General features: G+C 36.6%; 1 protein-coding gene across 37 annotated transcripts; it reads left to right on the top strand.

Annotated features, from left to right (window-relative positions):
* The first annotated feature begins 6 nt into the window (after positions 1-6).
* On the top strand, positions 7-19,747 carry LOC104896524 (uncharacterized). 37 transcript variants are annotated; one of them, XR_008969901.1, is made up of 19 exons: positions 9-554; positions 1,027-2,354; positions 2,443-2,606; positions 3,345-3,541; positions 3,688-3,756; positions 5,183-5,255; positions 5,983-6,139; positions 6,260-6,551; positions 6,631-6,745; positions 6,865-7,028; positions 7,178-7,252; positions 7,335-7,760; positions 8,170-8,232; positions 8,559-8,607; positions 8,725-8,754; positions 12,606-12,675; positions 16,163-16,234; positions 17,846-18,049; positions 19,219-19,747. XR_008969901.1 is itself a non-coding variant. In XM_010683280.4 (12 exons), the coding sequence occupies exons 1-12, from the start codon at positions 180-182 to the stop codon at positions 7,521-7,523; spliced, it is 3,198 nt and encodes a 1,065-aa protein (XP_010681582.2). In that variant the 5' UTR covers positions 9-179; the 3' UTR covers positions 7,524-8,041. The 37 variants fall into 37 exon arrangements, 1 of the variants encoding a protein (XP_010681582.2); XR_008969899.1 differs by having other exon boundaries at positions 12,603-12,675; XR_007275569.2 differs by lacking the exons at positions 16,163-16,234; positions 17,846-18,049; positions 19,219-19,747 and adding exons at positions 13,508-13,658; positions 14,524-14,560; positions 14,927-15,340 and having other exon boundaries at positions 12,603-12,675.
* Positions 19,748-23,345: the final 3,598 nt, after the last annotated feature.

The raw sequence follows: 23,345 nt of genomic DNA, 5'->3' as shown, positions 1-23,345 counted from the left end.
AAAAAAATTACTTCCCCAACGCCGCATCTATTTATGAAACAATCGTTTCCTTACGCTGCCAAATCCAACAATTCCCTTTCTCAATCATCTCTCAAGTCTCAACTTGCAATATCAGAACCCTAACACCCGAAAAACAATCGAAACCCTCCGAAAATCCTTCTACCTTTCTACCTTATACAATGGCAAGCGATTCTCAAGATTCTGATCGGAAACACCGGCGCTCTCCCTCCGAAGACGATTCGCCGGAAAATTCGAAGCGTCACAAGCACCGCCATCACCGTCACCACCGCCGCCATCGCCACCACCATCGCCGAAGTAGCTCAAAGCACGAGGATTCAAAGAAGGATGAACTTAAGGCTGAAATTAGAGAGGAAGTAGTTGAAGAGGTAAGAGAAATTGTTAGCAAAAGACCTCCTCTTTTTGATTCTGATATGGAGGAAGGTGAGATAGTTGAAGAGGAAGGGGCTCTTGTCGCCGAAGCCGAAAATGATGAAAAAAAGATCGTATCGGATGTCGAATCAGGTGAATTTGAGGCTGGTGATGATTCTTACATGGTGTGTGTTCTGATTTCTTCTATTTTCTTTGTGCTTTTTCAACTTTATTTAGGGTTTTGTATTATGTTTACTATTTTATTGAGAAGAAAAAGTCGTGGTTTTTTTCTTAAATTCAGAAAATTTTTAACCGAGAGCTGGAAAATTGAATTATCATTATCTGAGCTGACCAAATGCAGAATTTGTGATATAGATTTCATTAATATTACATTGATTTTGATTAATGGGGCCATCCTAAAGACGATTTCGTAAAAGACAGCCTGCTTTCTATTAGGGTGAATGCAGAGCAAGACTAGTGTAGACATTCCAGAAGCCAATGGTTTTCAGTGCGGACTTAAGTTGTAAGACTTAGTTACATGTTATTATTACATAGTTTTCTGTAGGGTGTCATTTTCTTCTTATTCTTTACATTTATTTCGTGTTCAATCTTTCTGAGTCTGGTTTGCTTAGCTTTTTTTACTGCCTCCTGCCGCAGAGTGTTGATGCTGCTTTAGAAAACCGAGGGAGTGATGATGTTTTGATGCAAGCTGATAATAGTAGGAAGTCTACCAAGTACTTGAAGTCAACTGTAAGTGACGAGAGTGATGAGAGTGATGTAGATAAGAGGCACTCTCATCACGATGAACTGCCAGTGTTGAAGGGGACGGCTAATGGTGATCTTCCTATCAAATCGAGTAAGGGAGAGTCTAAATCACATTCCAGATGCAAGTCTCCTTTGAAAGAAAGCAGCAAGGGAAAGGATCAACGTAAAAGCAAAGGCAAACGACAGGATTTGGAAATAATGGAGATGGATGTAGAGGACCGTGGGGGTAGAAGAAATTCATATTCTCATAAGGTCAGAGAGGCTCACCATGAAGCAATGTATCACTCCCCTTCTCATGGAAGGTATCATTTAGAGACTAGTGATAGGAGTAGGTCGGAGTCTCCTCATCAGATGAGGGAAAGAGAGCGCTCTCAAAGCATTCTGCACGAGAGGCCTTCAAAAATAAGGCATCACCATGAAAGGGATGAAAGGCTGTATAATAATGGCAAGGTTGATTATGAGGTGGACGATGGAAGAGATAGTAGTGCAGGATATAGAGCTAATGGCGGAGAAAAGGCTAAGGATAAAGGAGGAGTGGGTAATTCCAACTATCAGAGGTCTAGTGTGCGTGAGGGGAGGTATAAAGATGATGATTCTCGGGACAGAGAGACAGATGATAATATGTACCGGGATAAGAAACGAATGGAACAAGAGTCAACCAAAGAGAGGAGTGAACGGGATCGTGACAGGAATTGGGAAAAAGAACGAGATAGGATCCGGAGCAGAGACCATGAAAGGGAGAAGGATTCTGTTAGGGATAGGGAGAGGCCTAGGGAGACAAGGAGTGATATTGACTGGAATAGAGATCGTGGTGGGAGCAAGGACGTGGACCTTGAAAGAGAAAGGAGAAGGGAAAATGATCGTGGTAGGAGCCGGGACAGGGATCTTGAAAGGGACAGGAGGAGAGATCATAGCCTATCGATGTATAAAGATAGAGATGCCGATAGAGAATTGGACAAGGTAAGAGACAGGTCTCGAAAACTGGAGATGGATAGGGGAAGGGACAGATATAGTGGCAGAGATAGGCATAGAGATAAGGCTAGGGATGATGACAGTGATAGGGGTAAAAGGTACCATAAGTATGATGACCATAATGATGGATACAATAATCGAGATAGGCATGATGAAGCAGATTATGACAGAAAGATGAAACATGATTTACAGAAAGATCAAGCCTCCAAAGATAATTTTCTGAAGGAAAAGGAGGATGGATTAAATGGGTAAGAATGCTCATCCAAGAGCTTCATTCTTTCATGTTTGATCATAGATGTGCTGTATTGAATGCTGACTTGTTAGTTTGCCTATCAGGGATAATGATGATCAGGAAGCACTGGAGTTGAAGCCTATAGAGCATGAAGAGGATGATATTGACAAAATCAAGGAGGAGAGTAGAAGGCGAAGGGAAGCTATCCTTCAAAAATATAAAGCTCGACCTTCACAGCAGCTACAAGCTGTGCCTCAGGTCCTTAAAGGTTTGTAATTACAGATTGAGACCTATGGGGTCTCAAGTATATGCCACTAGATAAATTTGGTGCATTTCAAACTAAAAATTAACATGCTAAAAGAGTGCATCGTGTTGCTACCTTTCTGAAATGCTCTTATAAAGCCAGCTCCATTTATTTTCTGCTCCTGGCCTGGAGTATTGTCTTGAGGATAGAATTTTTTTGCCAAATGTAATTCTAAATTCATGATAATTAAGAGGGCATAAGAGGAATCGAATGGAGCATATTTGTTTGATTGTTAACATCCTATTCGAGATTTACATATACTAAGGATAACTTATTCTTGGAGGGATGAAATGTGAAAGGTTTATGGCTGTCTTTGTTGCTCCTGCATTATTGTTTGTAGAGGCAGCATTTTTGTGTAGTCATAGTTGATCAGTTGTTGCTCACCTAGTTTTCCAGATCTGACATACATGCCGTTGGAAAACGTAGCATATCGTCTTTGTTTTGCAAGTAATCAGGCAGGAATTGGTGATAGATCTTTCGTCTTTACTATTGAATTGGAAAGAATCAGTGTCACTTTGCCTATGTCGTACTAGTGTTGTAGAGCTTGTCTCTGTTCTATTGGTATTTGTTTGTGTACTGCAGTACTTTAACGTCTGAAGTATGTATTTAGCTTTCATATTTTGCTTTGATTTTTTACTATTATGTTTTTTAGCTGATGTTATCTTGCTCGAGGGTCGTAATGTTTGTCATATTTTTATGCAGTATCAGATAAGAAGCTGATAGAACAGCCTTCTCTCAAGCTGGCTTCTGCTAATGCTTCCCAAGAAGAAATTAACGGTGTCAAGGATGATGGAAGAGATGTAGTTGAGAAGTCATTAAATTTGGGGAAATCTTCTTTGGGAAGTGGCACTACTGCTTCTGAACGGAGCATTATTGTGTTGGGGCAGGGCTCCCCTAAGGTATGGTAGTTTCTTTCTAGATATCATTCTTTTGATTGTCTAATCCCGATTTAACATCCCAGTTATTTACTACTTTTTTTTTTTCTTTTTATATTATGGAAATTTATAGTATAATATTTACTTGATATGGATGAAATCTTTTGCAGAGTGAAAGGTCAAATGATATGTTCTGTGATGATATATTTGGAGATTCCCCTGCTGGAGTTCGTAAGATGGTATGCTCCAATCTTAATTTTACCTTTGTAGATTTGTGGTTGATATATCTTATTGATTGTAACAGTCATCACGTTATTTCAATACCACTGACTTTGAAGGGGGTGTTGTGATAAAACTAATTTGATTGCTGATTTTGATTTTTGATGGATTTGGGAAGATTGCAAAAATGGTGTTTTTGATCAAGTTTGTTTATTATAATATTTTGTTTATTTTTAAAACATTTCTAGGCGTAGGAGGTTTTTTTATTTTATTTTGAGTGGCTGGGGGTTGGGTGGCAGTTGGGGAATGTGACTACACTAGTACACTACAGAGAATTTGCTTTTCTCATATTATCATTGGAAACTATTGGTTAGCTTGCTTGTTGACCTCGCCACTTTAGGACTAGGTATCTAGTTTATATACAGTTTCCCTTTAGTGGAAAGGGCGGAGACATGGAGCCAAATTGGCATATTGGTTCACTGAACCTGCCGGCCTCACTCCTGACATATTGGTAACTTGAGATGTATTCTTGAGATTGATAAAAGTGAATGAGATGACGTCACCTATGGAGGATGATTCAAGGTTTATAGGTGGTTGCATCTTGTGACTGTCTGGGAGATCTCTGTTGAGCTGCTCTTTTGAAAACAGTATAATTTGCTAGCTGATCAATAATTCTCATGTTTTGTTTTTTAATTCGTCTTGCAGCTGGCGCCTCACACCGCTTTATAAATGGTTAACCTCTTGAGCACAATTTTCACTTTTATTTTGAAACAAAATTTTACTTTACAATGTTAATTGAATATGTAAATTAGTTTAATCAAGTGTAGTAGAATGAACTAGTGCTAGTGATTACTCGCTCCGTTTCTGAAAAGTTCACTCACTTTTCTTTTCACAAGAACCAAGCAAAGGGGAGAAGTTGGTGGGAGAGATGGAAAAGGTGGGTTTAAGGAGAGGGAAATAATTATAAAATAAGGAGATGTGAGCAATAAAGTGAAATTATGCTGGACTTCATGTCCCAAAATTGAATAAAAGAAGTGACTAAATTTTTGTGAAATGTACCAAAGGGAGTAAATGTTTTTGAAACAGAGGAAGTATTATGTTGTGGGTGATCTTTTCAGGATTGGTTTTTTCTCCTGGTTCTTTTACAGAATTCGTTTTACTATATTGCTGAAATTTTTCAGTAGTTCTCTGTTGTGGATGTTAAAATGTCTTGTAAGTGGAATGATATTCCTTAATTGGTACTTCTAATTTGTGGAAGAATGGAATGCTTGTTGTCAGTTAATACACATACACCTTATGTGGCTATCTTCTATCTCATCATGTTGACAATCTCCCTGTTACTATTCCTTTCATCTGTGACTGCCAGTTTTTGTAACAATACAGTAGAAAGGTAAAAAAAAGCTATTTCAATTGATTGAACCTTTTCTTTTTTAATGGACTTGACAGGGTAAGGGTGATGGCCTGCCTCTTGAAAGGAGTGGTCTTCATGATAATTGGGATGATCCAGAGGGTTATTATAGTAAGTCTGATTCTCTCCTTAAATCTCTTGTTATAATTGTTTTACAATTCATGTTTGGGGGTTTTCGGAGGGGGTGAGGTGGGAGAATGTTTTACAAGGGGCCTCCTTCTATTCTTCTTTCTTAGTTTATGTCATAGCTAATATGTGTTATATGCCCATTCTCAAATCATTTGTTCTTTTTTTTTTGTGGTTTATTGTTCACCTCCCAACCACCTAAGAGGGATGGAGGGCAGGAAGAATACTTTTGTACATTTTGAAGCAAGGCCTTCTGTACTTCAAAACCTGGTTTTCTATTATCAATGGGTTGGCTGTGGTAACTAATTGCTTTGTACGCGGTTATGGTAACTTATAACTGTTATATGTGGCTACTACCTGCATTTGAATGTTTGATGTGGTAGATAGTTTGTAGATTTTAGCTCTGTGTTGGCCCATTGTCTATCATGAAAATGGTTGCTGTATTCAGACAGTTTTCAGGTTCATTATGTTGAATTAGTGACCTTTTGTGGTTTTGATGTGTAAAAGGGGAACATTTACTAAGCTGCAAATGAGATATTAAACTTTCTTTGTGAGAAATGTAGCCTGCTAGCCTCTTCTTGACAATCAAGAATGTTATAGCAGTCATCATTTCTTTTTGCGCCTCTACCCTGGCCCGGGGATTTTAGCATACACATTTTTTTTCCTGTTATTGTTCTGTTTTTATTAATTGGTTTACAATTTCTTTCTGAAGGCTTTCGGTTTGGTGAAATACTTGATAGCCGCTATGAAATTACAGCAGCTCATGGTAAAGGTGTATTTTCAACCGTCGTTCGTGCAAAGGATCTCAAAGCTGGAAGTAGCGATCCCGAGGAAGTCGCTATCAAAATTATACGGAATAATGAAACTATGTCAGCAACTCCCTCTGTCACCATCTTTTTCTATATTTTGTCACTTTAGCTGCTTGTATATGGGTAATTGTATCATTGATACTGTGACTAACCTAACTGCTAATGGTCATTTTGCTGCAGGTTAAAAGCAGGTACCGAAGAGCTGGTGATTTTGAAGAAGCTAGTTGGTGCAGATCCAGATGATAGGCGACACTGTGTTCGTTATCTTTCGCATTTCAAGTACCGTAACCATCTTTGTATAGTTTTTGAATCTCTTCATATGAATCTCCGTGAGGTTCTAAAGAAGTTTGGTCGTAATATTGGCCTTAAGCTTACTGCTGTGAGAACCTATGCGAAGCAACTATTCATCTCGCTGAAGCATCTCAGAAATTGTGGAGTTCTACATTGTGACATAAAGCCTGATAATATGCTGGTAATTTAGATTTGATCAAGTCGTTATTGCTAAACAAATGTCAGCTTTTCTAATTTGCCTATATTTTGTGTACCCTTAGGTAAATGATTCTAAAAATGTGCTGAAGCTTTGTGATTTTGGAAATGCAATGTTTGCTGGTAAAAATGAAATTACACCATACCTTGTGAGCCGTTTTTATCGTGCTCCTGAGATTAGTAAGTTCTCCAATGTTCATTTCATTTGCAGTGCATTCATGTGGAAACTGATTTATTATTTGATCAAATGCATTCCATTTTTATGTTTGGCTCATTGTTTAGTGGTGTTCCTGATGCAGTTCTCGGTTTACCGTATGATCATCCCATGGACATCTGGTCAGTTGGTTGTTGCTTGTATGAGTTGTATACTGGAAAAGTTCTTTTTCCAGGTCCTTCAAACAATGATATGCTTCGCCTGCACATGGAACTGAAGGGTCCTTTTCCCAAAAAGATGCTTCGTAAGGTATGAGCTATGGATGTTGAATTAGCACAAGTACATAGTAATGATGCTTCTGCTTAGATTGATCTAGACTTGGGATATATATTAGGACACCAATTTTTGAGAATAGTTATTAAATTTGTTTCTCTTGCCGTCTTCTGCTTATTATGCAGGGAGCTTTCATTGAACAGCATTTTGACCAGGACTTAAATTTTCTTGCCACAGAAGAAGATCCTGTTACCAAGAAGGTAAATGATTACAGTTTAGTATAAACATACTAAGCTGCATACGTTATTTCACTAAGTTGGAGAGTTCAATCCTTTTGTGCAGATTATGAGGAGGCTGATCGTTAACATTAAGCCAAAAGATATTGGTCACATTATTAGGGGATCTGCAGGCGAAGATCCAAAAATGTTGGCTAACTTCAAGGATTTACTGGACAAAATTTTTGCCCTAGATCCGGATAAAAGGCTAACCGTTTCCCAGGCCTTGAATCACTCATTTATCACGGGCAAGTGAAATAAGATGCTGATTTTCTGACTCCAGAATTGCTGTTGCACTAGATTTTTGTACATTGCGGTCCTAATTTATATCAGACTCTAATCTTTGGGAATTTACCTGTCTATCTTTTCTGCACTACTATGGGACTGAGTTTGTGGAGATCCTTCTGGCGGTGCTCAAGTTGGAGTTGAAAAGCCAAAATGATTGGGAGGTCGCTTACTGGCAGTTCTCAATGGAATGTGTTCTATTTCTATTGTAAGACAACTCGCCAAAGGCGTTTTTCTTTATTGTAATCATTCTTGATGGTTTATTATGCAAAAGTACATTACATTTCCCCGTGAACTTTTGCCTTGTGAGTTGAGGGACTCTTGTACTTTGTCCTGGTCTGTTCATATTCGCACTGGATAAATATTGCTCAAAGGAGGATTTTATTTGCTTATTGATAATTACCTCTTTGAGCCAATGTACTCTCTTTCTTTTATACCTTTTTTTATTGAATGAAAGTATCAATGCTTATACAGCTATTCATTTCCTCATATTACAATCTTAACTGCTTATCTATGATTTGTATATGTTCTGACTTACATACATCTTATTTGGTATTTTTAATCAAATATTTTATTATCTTTATGTCCTGGAGAGTCTAATCTTGCTTTTCGTTCAGGAATTTCCAGTTCTTTGGGGCAACCCTCCAATCTTTATATGCTTAGAAGGCACACTGGAGAAGGTATCTTTGTTGTTTACTGGGATCATTATTTTGATACCCTTGTTAGTTTGACACCTGAACTAGTGATGAATTGCCGTTGTGAATTAGCCTGAAAGATTGTAGTATTTGTTAGGGATGACCTGTTATTGCGCCTGACATATAAAGATTAATTTTTTTAGTAATCTCTATAGCTAAGCTAAAGCATCATTATGTAAATATACTTTTTTTTTTCTCAGATGCGTCTGTATCAATTTCCTAAAGATTGTGTTTCCTTATTGTTTCTATTCTCATATCTGTATTGCTCTAATTTATGTGTTACATCTGCTCCATGGTTGGTCGTTATGGAGGCTATGGCTCTGAAGATGTTTGGTGCTGTTTCACATGGATGTTCGAATAGTGAGTTCTCCAGTTTTTAGAATTTTATGCCAATTCTCCATAGAGTATATTTGCAGCTATTTGAAGTGCAAGCTTTCGAAGTATTAAATGAATTGTTTCGTCTTGTTTCTGTTTTAGGGGACTGTTTCTTGCTTCTGCAACTTCTTTGTAAGTATCCCCTTAATTCAGTTACATCTTCTTGTTTGATACGTTAGCTTCTATGCTGTAAGTCTCTGGGTTATGTGTTAAAATTGCCTTTTCTGGCTGATCATATCACATGTTGCGGAAGTCTAATGAGGTCGTTGAAGCTAAGATATGATTAAGTATTCTTTGTAGCCAATATTTTTGATTCTGTTGTTATTCTCGAGAAAAAGCTTGCTGATCTAAGCTACTTTTGCATAAGTTTCCCTCAGTCCCACATTGCTCTTTTAACACTTATCACGGCACATCGTTTTTAAGTGATAAATTATTTGGTTGTCAATTGTTATTTTATTTGAAAAGGTAGATGCGATGCGAGTGAGGTGGGGGGGTGTTTTTATTGAAAAAGTTAATTTTATAAAAGATAAGGAAAAAAATTTAAGAATCAGCCAACGTTTGGCTCATGATCTTCTGCTAAAAATAAGTTGACCTTTGAATTAACCTAGATTAATCCAACTTTATGAGAGTATCTACTTCTAATGGGTTTTGTTGTAGGTAACTTATCCACGTGTCTTTTTTTATTGGTTTGATTTTTCAATTTTAATATTGTTTTTTTATTCTAAATTTTAATCAACAAAAACCTTTAAAAAATCTGTCTACCCTTCTCACTCCTTTTCTTCTCCTCCATATACTTTGATGCCTTGTCTGACCCCAAAATCCTTCCCCCACCCTTGAGACCTCCACCACTACCAGAAACCAAGGCCACCACTTCAACTTTCACTACCGCCAAACCAGAACACCATCATTTCCGTGAAAACACCATCTTATCCTCAGCCTCCCTTGAATTCCTCAACTCAGGAAGACCAACTCGGTACCATCTCCTCACTCTCCTCAAATTGACGACTACGACTCACCATAACCTTAGTTTTAAAAGGCTCACGGAGGCAAAGCGCAACGCGGAGGCGCGCGCATCTTGTAGGTGAGGCGCTCCTCTTTATTTTAGGAAAAAATATTATGCTATAAAGTTTGATGTAAAAGAGCCCAAAAATCTGTTGAAACATTTCAGTTATTTTTTTCCTTTTTGATATTGTAATAGATCCCCAGAAATTGAGGCAGGAAAGTGGAGGTAAAAAGAAATAATCAATAGGAAAATGATATTAACTTTGAAAGCAAAAATTTAGTACAAATGAAAATTGACGGCAAAAGGAGATAGTGACAACACAATAGTTGGAATATAGAAGGTTATGAAAAGTAAAAAGTAAACTTTGAAAGTCATACACGTGATTTTTTTTTTTGAACCAGCCCTTGGTGGCTTAGTAAAAGAAAGACATCCAAACAGAAGTAAAAGAAAAAAAGGCTCTCGGCAGATCTGAAGAAGGATTACCACTCGGCGGCCACCGGAAGTAGGAACACCGGCGACCTACCACTTGTCAAGACTAGTCGGTTGTTTCTTTCACAATATATATTGCGAGCAATGTTCAATTTTGAATGGATACCAAGTTAGGGTTTTTTATTTAGGGCACAAATTGGGGTAAAATCATGCAATTACTTGAAGATTTTGTGCCGATTTAGTGTGAAAGAAGCCGGGTGAGACTAAATTTGAGAAATTTGGTTCAAATTTATGGTCTTTTCCTCGGATTCTTTCTCTTCTTCGCGTTTTCAGAAAAAGCGTTTTTTGAACTCGCCTCTCGCCTAGGCGCGCCTTGGTGGGTTTTATAAAACTAGGACTAAAACAACATCCCGTGACTTAGTACGCTTCGCCAAGTTCACCTCCGCCATCACAACCGGTTTCCTCAACCGCATGTCTCCCCCCTCAAACCCGATCAAGCTTGTTTGTGTTCAAGATGATATCTAGTGAGCCGACATCCGGCTTCGTACCACCCTGCCTCAGAAGTCATACCGCCACGTTTCTTCCCTTGTCTTATCGAAGTCTCCTCCTCTCTCATTGATAAACAACAAATGTTGCATCCCGAAAACCACCTCTCTTACGCTGAGTACGTATGACTCTTCCCAAGGTGGAGGTGGAGGGGAGGAGAGGAGAGAGAAAGTGAGAGGGTTTTGTTTTTGAGGGTTTGATGGAAATGAAATGGGGAGGAGGGCTGTGGTGGTGGTGGTGGTGTTGATGGTCAAAAAGGGTGGGGGTGGCGAAAGAGGGGGAAAAATTACCTATTCTTTGGTCACTTGAACTCATTATTTGCAAATGCTCCTATAAGCTTGTATAAATCAAGTTAATCCATGCTCCCATAAGCTTGTATTAGTCTAAGTTAAACCAAAAATCGACTTCTTTTGAGCATAGAACCTAAAGATTAAATTTTTTCTTAGAATTTTCCAAAAGATTATGAAGTAATATTTTTAATAGAATAAGAGAGTGAGTGGGGCCTTAACTTCTTTTAGGAGAAGAGATGTATTAGAATATTAGTCGAGGCTTTCACAAATCGAAGTTCAAAGGATAAAGTTGGATAGATGAAAAGAGATAGTGTAAAGTTTAATGTGGGATGGAGGGAATTAAATTGTTGTAAATATGCTGTATTCATCTTGTTTTGGAACTTCCTAATTCTAGGGGATGTAGGTGCTTGTTGTTGCATCTTGAGTGATAAAAAAAAAGCTCATTTTTAAAACAATTTGGCCATAGTCTTGAGGCTAGATTTTGATTGTTTTGTGGGAGGTTAACATTGTTATTCCACCGAGATCTCCTTCCAAACTTGTAGAAGTAGAATATTTTCTTTTGGTGGCATCTTCTGAAAAAAAGTTTGGATTCTAGTTGTTTGGGCATGGTGCAAAGTACAAGTCTTATATTTCAAAGGCTCGACAAGACTGTTCTCCATTTTGTTTGCTGATTTTTGTTTTGAAAAAAAAGAAGTCAAAATCTTGAAATTTAGAAGTAAAGAAGGGATCCATTGCTCGTCCCCCTGTGTAATCTTAATCTTTCAGGGCTTATGGCTATGCTCTTTACTTCTTTTCGCCTTATTTTAGAAACTTATTTATTATTTGTAGTAATATGGAATTATAGCAAACCAGACACATCCAAAGAGAATTTTGTGTTTTCGCTTATCTATTACCATAAATGTTGAATTCCATATTAATTATGAAAATTAGAATTTCTGAAAGTACTTGGTGAGACAAATTTTTATAAATCTCATGTTCTTATAAATTGGTGTAAAATATAGTTGGACATTTAGTTAGAGGAGCTAATTGAGACCAGGACTAAAACGTTTCAAAGTAGATCAGACCAAATTTTAATTAATTCTGATTAGATCACCCTATTTCAAACCAAATCGACGAAACTAAGGAAATTGTCTTTCCTTTGAAATGTTATAATTTGAGGTTGGTTTTAAAAGGAGTGTCCAAGACGCATTTAGGCGTAAGGTAGGCACTGAAGTAGCGACAAGTCAAGCGCGACAATCTATGATACGCGTTGTGAGGTGTCCCCTTCATCTACGAGGTGTTCCTTCTTCGCTTTTTGTTTATATGAGAGGGGGAGAGAGAGAGAGAGTGAAATGGGCAATCTGATGATACAAATGTATTTAAAGACAAACTTACTGAAGTTATAAGATCCAAACTTGTGTTATAATCCTCAATTTCTTTGATTTAATTCCTTTGATTTGAATTGTAAAATGAAATTCCTATTGTAAAGGCCCCTCATTTCTTTGCTTTCCATGTCCTCCTTTCTTCTGATTTACAAAGTAATTATGTTAAAGCTTTTGAGAACAACAAAAGTTAGGCCTAAAAATAACATTAGTGCTATGTAGTAATCCTTTTGTCCCATATTATTGTCTGCACTTAATAAGGCCATAGTTTTGGGCGATAAATTTTTCTCTGCTCGTCTATTCGTATTGGTAGATGTGATAGTAGTTAGTAAGACAATATGTTATTCTCAGTAGGCGTGGTGAGTGGAGATGCGAGCTAACTCGCCTTCAGCGCGTGCTTTGGCTGCTGGCACTTTTTAGAGAGGTATATATTGTTCTTTCTAGTTCCTTTTTGTTGATTTAAGTTTGAACTTGGTACTTTTGTACTGTTGCGGTATTTTAGTGATGGACTATGCTTCTATACCTTTTTTATGCATCATTAATGTAATCATTATGTTTTTTTTGAGTATAAAATATGTACTATGATTGCTTTTTAAGGTTTTTGGCATCAAAGGTGTGCCTGGCCTACCAAGAATTGTGCGCCTTATGCCTTTCGTCTCCCTTTGCCTTGCGCCTTTTAAATCTAAGACTTTGTTTCAAGGATTTAGTAGTGGCTCATGCTTGAAAAGTTGAAAGATTAAAATAATGGCTCGTCATGTCGAAAATATAAGTGCAAAGAGTAACGTGGAACGGATGGACTATCACTAAAAATTTTGTACACCAAGTCACCAATGCATTGTATCAACAAGAACTTGTTATCTTTCATGTTGTGTGTTGATAGTGAATTGTTGCAATATTTTGATTGTAGTTATTGTGGCCTTGTTTTTTTTTCTTTTCAAAAGGGTGCCATAGGGGCATCTACTGGTGAGCTTAGTTATACAAAGCGCTCCCAGGCGCAAAGTTAGTGGCCTTTCTAAACCCACGCAAGGCAAGTGACGTAAGGGTAGGAGAGGCGCATGCTTCTTGCCATCTGGTCACCTTTTGTAAGGAGGTGCGGTTGAGAAGGGAGAAGTAGATCTGTTCTGTGTTGAAAAGTAAACATTTCAAACTATATGCAGATTTGGACTTACCTTAGCGCTGTTTTAGTATTTTAAGCAAAGGCCTTTTGTTAGTTGCAATCAATTTAATAAAATTTAACCCTAATTAATAATCCCTAGTTTAGGGGGAAAATCCTTGTTCATGATTTGGGGGCAATAAATGGCCGCCAACTCGTTAGAGGTGACAGAAGATGCAAGCGACCCATCTACCATCAGTCTCGGGCTCGCGGCACCTTATATCTGGTGGCTGTAGCCAGCGAACAACTATAAGGTCAGTCCTCTCTGGTTTTGTTTGATCTTCTCCTCTTGTCTCCTTCGATCGTCTCAGTCTCTTTTCTTCTTCTTTTCTTTTTCTGCTATCCTCTTTCTTGCTCATACTTTCGTATTTTTCTCCGGGCCTTGCGGTTTTGACTTCAATTTCTCTTTTAGCCTTTTCTTCTATGCTCACTGGTGAATTATTGAAGTAAAATTGGAGGCGTGCACTTTTTTTGTTCTTTTTTTTTATTTGTCCTTTTTCTTTTGAGAGGATGTCGTTTTCTGTACTGGCATTAATTTTACTTAGATATGGGGCTCATTTATTGTGAATATCTAACACTTAAACAAACAAAAAAAATCAATTAGCCTACAAGATGCACGTGCCTAGGCGTAGCAGGGTAAGGATTTGCATTGGGTGTTTGAGGACACCACCAATCGACACAGCTCCTTTGTCGTCTCATGGTATGTGAGAGAGTTGTGATTATGGTTAGTGTAAATAAAGCTCATAACAGGGGCAACAAAAGAGTGACGAGAGAAAGCTCAAACACGGCAGGTGAAAATGTGGTGGCTCAGACATGAAAATAGATAAATCCATAAAAAAAGAATGTAAAAAGACTAAACCCACATAAATTATCAAGTTTTTTCAATTATTATCCTTAGAAGCATTCGGCAAAAAACTGATTGGAGTTGTTTTACCCTGGTTGAAGATAAAGACCTTGGAGGAACTAGTGACCTCTTTTGCAAGGGTTTTTTCACAAATTGTAAATATACCCCTTCTTTTTCCTTCTGTTTTCTATTTATCAATGGTAAAAAAGTCCACCAACTAATCAAATTAATGGATATTAATTGCACGATTAAAGTAATTACTATTTTGTTTGCAGGCATTATTCTATTGAGTTGATGAGCTTTCCTGTAGTGGTACTACCTCCTTTTTTCTTCTCTTCTCAAGCCTTGTGCATTTTCCCATGGAGGTGCTCATATTATGCTTGTTCGCGTGTATCAGTAAGATGGAATAAAGCACAACTACTCTCCTGCTGGGTCTTACTTATGAAACGCAGGGATATATGATGTGTTAGAATGGATAAGGCAGCTCATAATTGAGATTCAGTTAAGGATTAGGCATTTGAGAGAGAGAAAGAGAGAGAGAGAGAGTTTGGGTGAGGTAGCCAAATCGGTTTGAACCTAGTGTTCTTTTTTTGACAACTTTTGAACATCTGGTTGGTGTTAATCCTCACTGGGAAGTTGGCTTTCAGGAATCCTAACTCCTAAATGCTGTTATTTCAGAGGGATGATGGGGATAAGAAGCTCAAAATTGAAGATCAGCTGGGTTAAAATAGCTGAAAATCCAACAGGAGTTGGTTGTGCTTTATGTCGTGTCACTGCTACAAGAGAGCGAACGTTGAATGTGCACTTCCATCTTCCATGGGAAAAAAAAACGTTGGTTCGAGAAGAGAAGGAAAAGGCGGGTAATACCACTACATTTAAGCCCATCAACTCAAGAAAAGAAGCAAACCATTATTAATTGTTCAAGTTTATATACAGTAATCGGATTACTTTTTAGATTATTTCGCATCAGAAAAAACAAAATGTCTGAAGAAAAGAAGGAAAAGGAGGTGTAAATTTCTTTCTGTTGCAGAGTTTTGTGTTAACCAAGATAGATTCACTTTAATCATTGAAAGAATCTAATAGTTTCCTTTCTCTGTTTCTTTCATCTATTTTTCTTTGTTTGTGAGCTTCTATCATGGTATTTAGGTTCGCAATCGTAGTTCGAAAATACGGTTTCGGTCACAGTCGCGGTAACGGTCACGGTGATGCGGGAACGGGGATGATGCGGTTGTCGTACCGCTGAATATCGGCTTAAACAATAAAATATCCTTAGAACCCGCCTAAAATGTGGGTTTTTTCACCTTTATGATGCGGGTAATATCGGTTCGATGGATTTGCAAACCTTTACGACACGGGCGATACCATGTTCGCAATTAAGAGATGATAAATGACCGAGGTCTTATTTTTCCAATACATGAGAAGTAGGGGTAGGAAACTTGGATGGCAAATGTACTATTACTTTTCTTTGTGTTACCTGTCTCTGCTTCAGCTCCCTGTTCTCCATATTGGATCGAATTCTTTTATTTTTATTCTCGTTTCCCTATGTTGGCGACTCTACTTCAACGCTCACCTTAACCATATAATTGGGTCTTGTTTTTTTGACGGTTTAACATTTAAGTAGGACTATTTTATTCATCGTCTTGTCATCAATCTCTCCTCTCATTTACTCTGACCAACCAAATTAATCTCCAATACGGGTATAATTGATTAATTATAAGGTCTTGCTGCAATATAAACTATATATCTTGGTAAAATTATGTAAACATAGCTCATTTGTTTATATATGTTGGTCTTTAAGGATTTACCATGTGAAGATAATGTTGTGAGTAGAAAATATAATGCTGAAAACGATTGATAATCTTTGCGAGAAAGGATACGCTTTATTTATGTGATGTGGTTTTGTGCTTCAATCAGGGACTCTTAATGCCTGGGTGCAGCATGTCTTTCTTGTTACTAATTGCGGCTATTTTCTCCACCATTATGGAGGTGATTTATGTTTGGACATCTCATTTGCTTTTCTCTGAGTTTTGGTCACTTAATGTTTTCATTTGGATAAAGAAGATTGTGGATGTTTTAAATTTCTATGTAGAATTGTCCAAGGTAGGCTTGCTTAGAAAGCCAAATTGGTATAAGATGATAATAAAATCTATTATCAGATTTTTAGACGAGAGGAACGTTAGGATGTTTTGACCTGTGTCATGTTAATTTTAGTTACAGAACCCATCCTAAGTAGGAGATGATGGTCATTTGTTAATAGTAGGGTGTTTATTTGTGATATTGGTGGGCAATACCGCAATAGAACGCAACTGAGGTGAACATAATAGTGATCCTTGTAAAATGCGTATATATTGTCAATATTTTGCTTCTAACTTACCTGGCATGCTTTGTCCTTTGTGTTATTTCGATTTAGGTTCATTTTGGCGGTGTTCTATTTTCCCTCGAAATATGCTTCAGTAGAAGCAATTGATGTGGCTACTGGTTAACTAAGGGGAGTTCAAAGCATTGGGTTTTAAGTGAAATAAAGATTCCCAAGTCTCCTCATGTCTGCCTTTTGCACCTGGGCTCAGGGAATATGAACGCCTTAGGTGCACCATGTCCATGCAGTTTTTGTGTGTCTGCTTGCTTAATTCCAGTTTTAATTGACTCAATACCTTCCAACATAAGAGGTTTTAATGATTAGGGATATACAACGAGAAAGCATGAGTTAAAGAGATGTAGCTGTCGGGTTGAATATGTCTTCATTGTGTTTAGCTCCAATTGGTTGCGTGGAGCCTACAGACATAGGGGGAGGGATCTAATGAAAAGACCACTTTCTAAAACTCTATATGCATCTTTTTTTTAACTCCCGTGTAGATACTGTTTTGTTTTACTCTCAATAGATGCATATAATATGAAAGTTTCGGAAGTTGTGCCTTTTGTAAAATAAGATCCACATTTAGTGTAATGCAATATGTACACAAACCCCCTTCACATATTTTTCAAGCACTCCTCTCGTGTATATATGTATGGTCAAGGGATCTTTTCTATTAAAGAACAAAGGTAGCAATTTTTATTGTCAAGGGATCTTTTCTGCTAACAAAGGCAGTAATTTTGAATCTACAAGGGGCTTTGAAGAAGCTCTTCATGTCTGGCATGACTCGAGGAAAGTGGAGTCCAGTTCTAAACGCATCGAAATATAACTCAATATACCTCCTGATTTTGTTTTTCCCCATGATAGCTGATGGCTGCATTATTTTCCTGCCAATATTCCTTTGGCAATCTGGAGGACTAAAAAGCCTCATGTTCTTTGGTGTTAATTTGTTTGCTGCATGTGCATACAAAATGATGTCTCACATGGCTGTTCGGATCTTGAAGGGAAAGTGGCATATTTTGGGAAGTTATTTAGGTAGTTTATTGATGGACTGATTTGTGGAGATCAGACGATCAGTGCTCCATTCGCATGGCATTATGTTGGATTGATGTCTCTCATATTGTTTAACCTAATTAGCTTTTAAATCATGCTTTCACCTAGCAAGACTACAGTGATCTTCAAATGGTAGGTCGGGCATAGTGCAACGACTACCAAATGTAATTCTTTTTGCTTTTTGTGAGGTTTAGGACGCAGGTATGCGCGATTTTTGGTTGAGACGATTGGAAATGGGTTTTGAAATATCCCCATTCAAATAGAAGCGTCAATCAAAAAGATACTCTAAAGGCTTCGAGATCGATGTCTTATTAGCTGAAGAAGACCCTGGCCAATATGTGGCCTGTTTGACGAACGTCAGCGATGGAGAAATCGTAATTGTCTCTGCGTGCATTGCGGTAAGTCCTCTGTCCTATTGCAGGTGTCGCGACTGCCTTTACGAAGTCTGAACGATTGTCAACTACTAAATCCGTTGGTCTGTAGTATTACATCAGCACACAAGCACAAACCCTCAACGCGGAATATAATTGAAAAGTACGCCAAAGACTTAAATATATTCTAGTCTAGTAACAGCATAGAGCTTGGGAAGCTCGGACCCGGTCAAGATCCGAACAACAAAGAGCACTCAACTACTAGTCTAGTCTAGTAGTTTTTTTTTCTAAAAGTTGCCTGGATCCTATCTTCTAGCCGAAACCCTAATTTTAGTCTGTACATGAATTGACATGACCTAAAACCAAATCTGAACAGGCTCTTTAGATTTTTTTGTGAATATTGTTAATGATGAAGCTGAATATGATCCCTCTTAAAACCAAACCAGATGACTAATGTAGCTTGAAAGAAAAGCGTAGAACATGATCCAAACTGGTCGTGGTCCCCTATTCCTTAGACAAGCAAAAAAAAAAGTTTGCATGCGACCTGTACTTTGGATGTTGAAAGTGATGACGAAGGTTTTTCAATTTTGTTTATGAAAAGGGTCAGCTGTTTCCCAACTTGTCTTCATGTTTGGGAGAGATTGAGCTAGTTGTTCTTTGGTTTTTATATGCTCATCTTTGCTTCCCTCCAAGCAGATCCTCCAGGATCTTTTTCGTTCTCTCTTCAAAGTCAAGATGGGGTTTTAATTGGCCTATCTTCTGTTATGACCTTGGCAGTCTATTTGGCGATATTAAATGGTGGCAATGGTAACACATTTTGATGTAATTTTCTAAGAAAATGTGATATATATATAACATCCATATCTCTTAATGTGTGGTATTCGGTATAAAATACCATATAATAACATCTCCAAGGGGTAATAGAATAGATGACAATGAAAATTTAGAGAAAATATAGATGTTTTTGGATAATGTGCATTACCATAAAATATGAGATTATCAAATTTAAACTAAATATATTTCATTTACAATAATTTATGACCACTAACCAAACAGCCGTGGAAGAGTGTCTTGTGTGCGCACGCGCTTGTGTGTGTATTATGCTCTATGTGTATTATGATGTGTGTATATGAGTGTTTTATGCTATGTAAAAGGTTCATGCTTTGGTCTCCGTCACTCTTGTTTTTTATGCTTAGGTAAGCAGATGTGTGGTTAGGTGTGGAGTTCAAGGTTCACACCTGGTATGTTTTTCCTTTTCTGTGTTCTCTTTACATTTTCTCTTTGTTTGTTGCGTCTCTGTTAATGCTTGCTTCCAACTCCCGGTCCCTTGCATTTTTCTACTGTAACATTATATTTAATATCACCTAGCAAAGTTTTGGAATCGGGGTCTGTATTGTCTCTCAAATGAAATCTATACCCTTTAACTATGAAAATGTTTATTTTCATTTTGGAACTGAATGTGATCATTTGTTTTTGATGAATGAAGCACAAGCCTTATTAGGGTATTTTATATTTTTCACCTCTTCAGTACTAAGAGTTCATTGCTCTGGTTATATCTCTAAACTTTCAATTTTGTTGAAGTTCATTGCTACTGTAGTACCAATATTGGGCTTGCATATGTTTATTTTTGCTCAAGTATGGGAGAGTTGTATCATGCAGATCATGCATTTGTAAATGAGGCAGGAAATTTTATGGATGATTTTATACACTTATCTCATTTTTTTACACTTGGTGTATATTTTCGTACGGCACTTATTCGTGGTGTCCATGGTGGAGGTGTTCTAATTTTGCCTCTTGTTATCTCAATTAAGGTCTGAGAGTTTGTCTTGTAAAAGACGGTCTACTTTTGAATTAAAATTAGATAATAGTAAGCCCAATATTAAAAAGAGAATTAGCCCAATAGTGACTAGGATAATTTCTTTTGGTGACTAGTTTAATTCATTTAGTGACTAGGTCTACTTTTATATTAAAATTAGACCGTCTTTTTTAATAATTTTTGAAGGTCTGATGATTACTTCTGTATTTCAGAATATCTATTATTAAAATATTGGAAATTTTGGTCCTCCATAATATTGAAAGTTTGGAGTATTTAACGGGTCGCTGACAACTCCATATTTGATATTTCCTTTGAACTATCTACTTTAAATTACTGAAGCACGCAGCAGTTCCGCCTGGGAGCAAAAGGGTGATGCTTTTATCAGAGCATTGTCAATTGTAAACAAAAAATTTACCAAATTTCCTTCCTTATTCATGTTTTGTTCATTTCATGAATAAAAATATCACCTCAATTCCACTCATGAATAAATAAATCATCACTATATCTTATTTTATTGAAAAAAAATATTTCGAAATATGTTAATATGGGTGTTATTTTATAAATTTTGAATTCTGGAATAATTTTTTTTTTTTTGATAAAAGAAATTCTCACAAAATTTCCACAAAAATTTCCCAAAGTTACTAAGGATCTGTGGTAACTTGTCATTAGCTTGTTTTGTGTAGTTTAGGATGAATAATTTGTTCACATGGTGAACAATGAACAATTTATTCTTGTCATGAACAAATTATTATCACCAATGTGATGTGTTTTTTTGTTCGATCAAAAATATTGTAATTTCATGAACAATTGTGTCACCATTGGCGCTGCTTTTAGAATTATACTATTTTCGTTATTTCTTAATACCTGCTATCATTTTGTAGGTGATATGTACTAAGGAGTAAAAATGATCTATATGCTTAAATAATAAATCGGTTTTTTGAAGCTATGTACCTAGTGCGAAGGTTAATCCTCATCTATTTAGCAAATTAATTCAATTAACAAGAAAATCCTTCCTAGAATTATTCTTCTTTAGTTAGGTTTCCTGTTTAATATATATTTTAAGTTTTTTCAATTAATTAATCAAACTCACGTAAATCAAATTTACTCCTTCCTACTTTAGTGCTTCCTTCTCAAATGTATATTTAGTTTCAAAATTATTGTTGGTGCCACTTTTGTCAACTATGACTGTGACTGACATCAATTTTTTTTATCAAGCTTTGTAATGTCTTTTTATACTTTGATGTATAATTCTTAGATAATAATAATGATAGGCCCATAAAAAAAATAACAACAATAACGTTATAACACAACCAAAATTAAGTTCTGAAGAATAATAGTTTATATAACGTAAAGATGTATATTATTTGATGAACTAATCTAAGACTTTAAAGATAAAATAAGATTCAGATCATCTTATTTTTGGGAATCCAATCACCTCTTCTTATTCGTTGTTGATGACGGAACAATGTGATTTGCATCATAATTCTCCTTATCTTGACATTTATGGTCGATTCTTTTGCAAAAGCTAACCTCTAGATTGTTTGGCTCGTTCTCTCCCACCTACTTCTCGCTTATGTGAAGGATTTCCAATAGCTAAAATCGGCTTGATCCTTCCATTGTTAATAGTAGATCCTTCATCGGCAGAAGTTACTTCACCAACCATCACATCCGCAGGAGTTTCTCCATCAACCACTTGAACCATTCTTTTTGATTCATGAAACTCGTCTCGTTGCCAATGCAAAGGCAAATTTTTAAACGGAATTTCAAAGCAATCTTTATGAAGAAATATACTAAGGCGTCGTTTGGTTCACATGGGAAGTAATTTCCCATGGGAAATTCTTTCCCTTGTTAATTTCCTAGGAATTAGACAAAACTGTTTGGTTGCCACCATAGGAAATTGTATTTCCTAGGAAATTACTCACCAAGGGGGGGCTTGGTGAGTGATTTCCCATGTTTCATGGGAAATTCTATTTCCCTTGGAATTTGTATTTCCTATGCTTCTCTTATTTCTCTCCAACCAAACACAACACCCATAATGTATTTCCTAGGAATTTGTATTTTCAAGGGAAATAGCTTCCAACCAAACAACACCTAAGCACATGGCGACAAAAAATATCCCAAAACTCAAAATTCTTACTACTACAAGTAATTTCATCCCCTCTTTGTAATGTTGCATTATGAAATTCTCATACCTTAAATGGAGTTGCCCTTTCATCTTGAAACTTTCCAAAAGAAAATTTTGGGAAGATGTTATATACTTTGCTCGTCCAAAGGTGACAAAGTTCTAAGAGTGTAACTTCTATATGTATTCAACATGGTATGATGCAGTTTTTTGTGCTCAATTTCCTCAATTGCTAGATCAATCTAAATATGGAGACGCAAAAAAATTAGAATAAACTAACTTAATTAAGTAAAGAAATTATATGACTTTACAATTAGGCATTGGTATTGGTCAAATAGACATGAATATATTATAAGATGCTCATATAAGTTGTGTGATTGAGAACATTTACTTGTTTGATAAGTTGAGTTAGACATGAGCGCGATGATGTAAAACGCTTCACAAATGAATTTATGCTCTCATTTCTTCCAGTTGTTACCATACCACCAAAAAAAATTTGCACATAGGTAAGCTGGCACCCAATATTCCTTAACTTCGTATAAACCTTCAACATACTTATTTGTGTGATAATTAAACTTGGGGACAATAATGGACCATTCTTGTTCAAAATCACTAATTTTGTCGAGCCTGTACACTCAATGAAAATCATAATACCAAGAAAAATATTGCTCTTGAAGAATCGAGGTAAACCAACCACTAATTAACAGTGATGTGCCATATGCAAAAATCATGCTTTGTGAGAGGCATTTTAATTGATATTGTCTGGGTCATCCATGGATCTCGGTCGGTGATAATAGTTTTTGGTGGCTTCCTCATGAGAGTAACAAATGTTTGTATATAGCATATAAGATACAGGTGAGACACTTATATTAAAGAAATAAAGTATGATTATTTTGCAATAAAATTGTAGACTTTGTAATTTTCATCTATACATTTTTTTTTGTCAAACCCTTAATAAAATGAAAAAATAATAAATTAAAATTAACTAACTTTCATTAACCATCGAAACCTTGATGTTGTTTCATTGCGAAGGAGTTGTTTCATTGCGAAGGAGTGCACAACCAGACAATATAGTTATTCCATGATTGTCAATTATGATAAATATAGCAAAATGCATATCATAAGAATTTACCCTACAAGTTGTGTCTAAGGTTGTAGCATCTCCATAATCTTGATACCATTCAAAGCATGAGCAGGTGACCAAAAAATGTTTTCTAGCCTATTTGATCATCAAGAGTAAATGCATACTTGAAACTTGAGTTGTCATCCTTGGTAAGACGGCAAAGCGTAAGAAGTTCAGTAGCATCATCGGCAATAATATCTTTGCGTATCCTATTTAACAACAGTAGCATCGGCAAAACTAAGATTTTTGTCAAGCTCCATCT

This window comes from Beta vulgaris, chromosome 6 (assembly GCF_026745355.1).
Source record: "Beta vulgaris subsp. vulgaris cultivar EL10 chromosome 6, EL10.2, whole genome shotgun sequence".
In the NCBI taxonomy this organism is placed as follows: domain Eukaryota; kingdom Viridiplantae; phylum Streptophyta; class Magnoliopsida; order Caryophyllales; family Amaranthaceae; genus Beta; species Beta vulgaris.
Note: the sequence above shows the minus strand (reverse complement) of the source record. Positions and strands in the feature narration are given on the sequence as shown.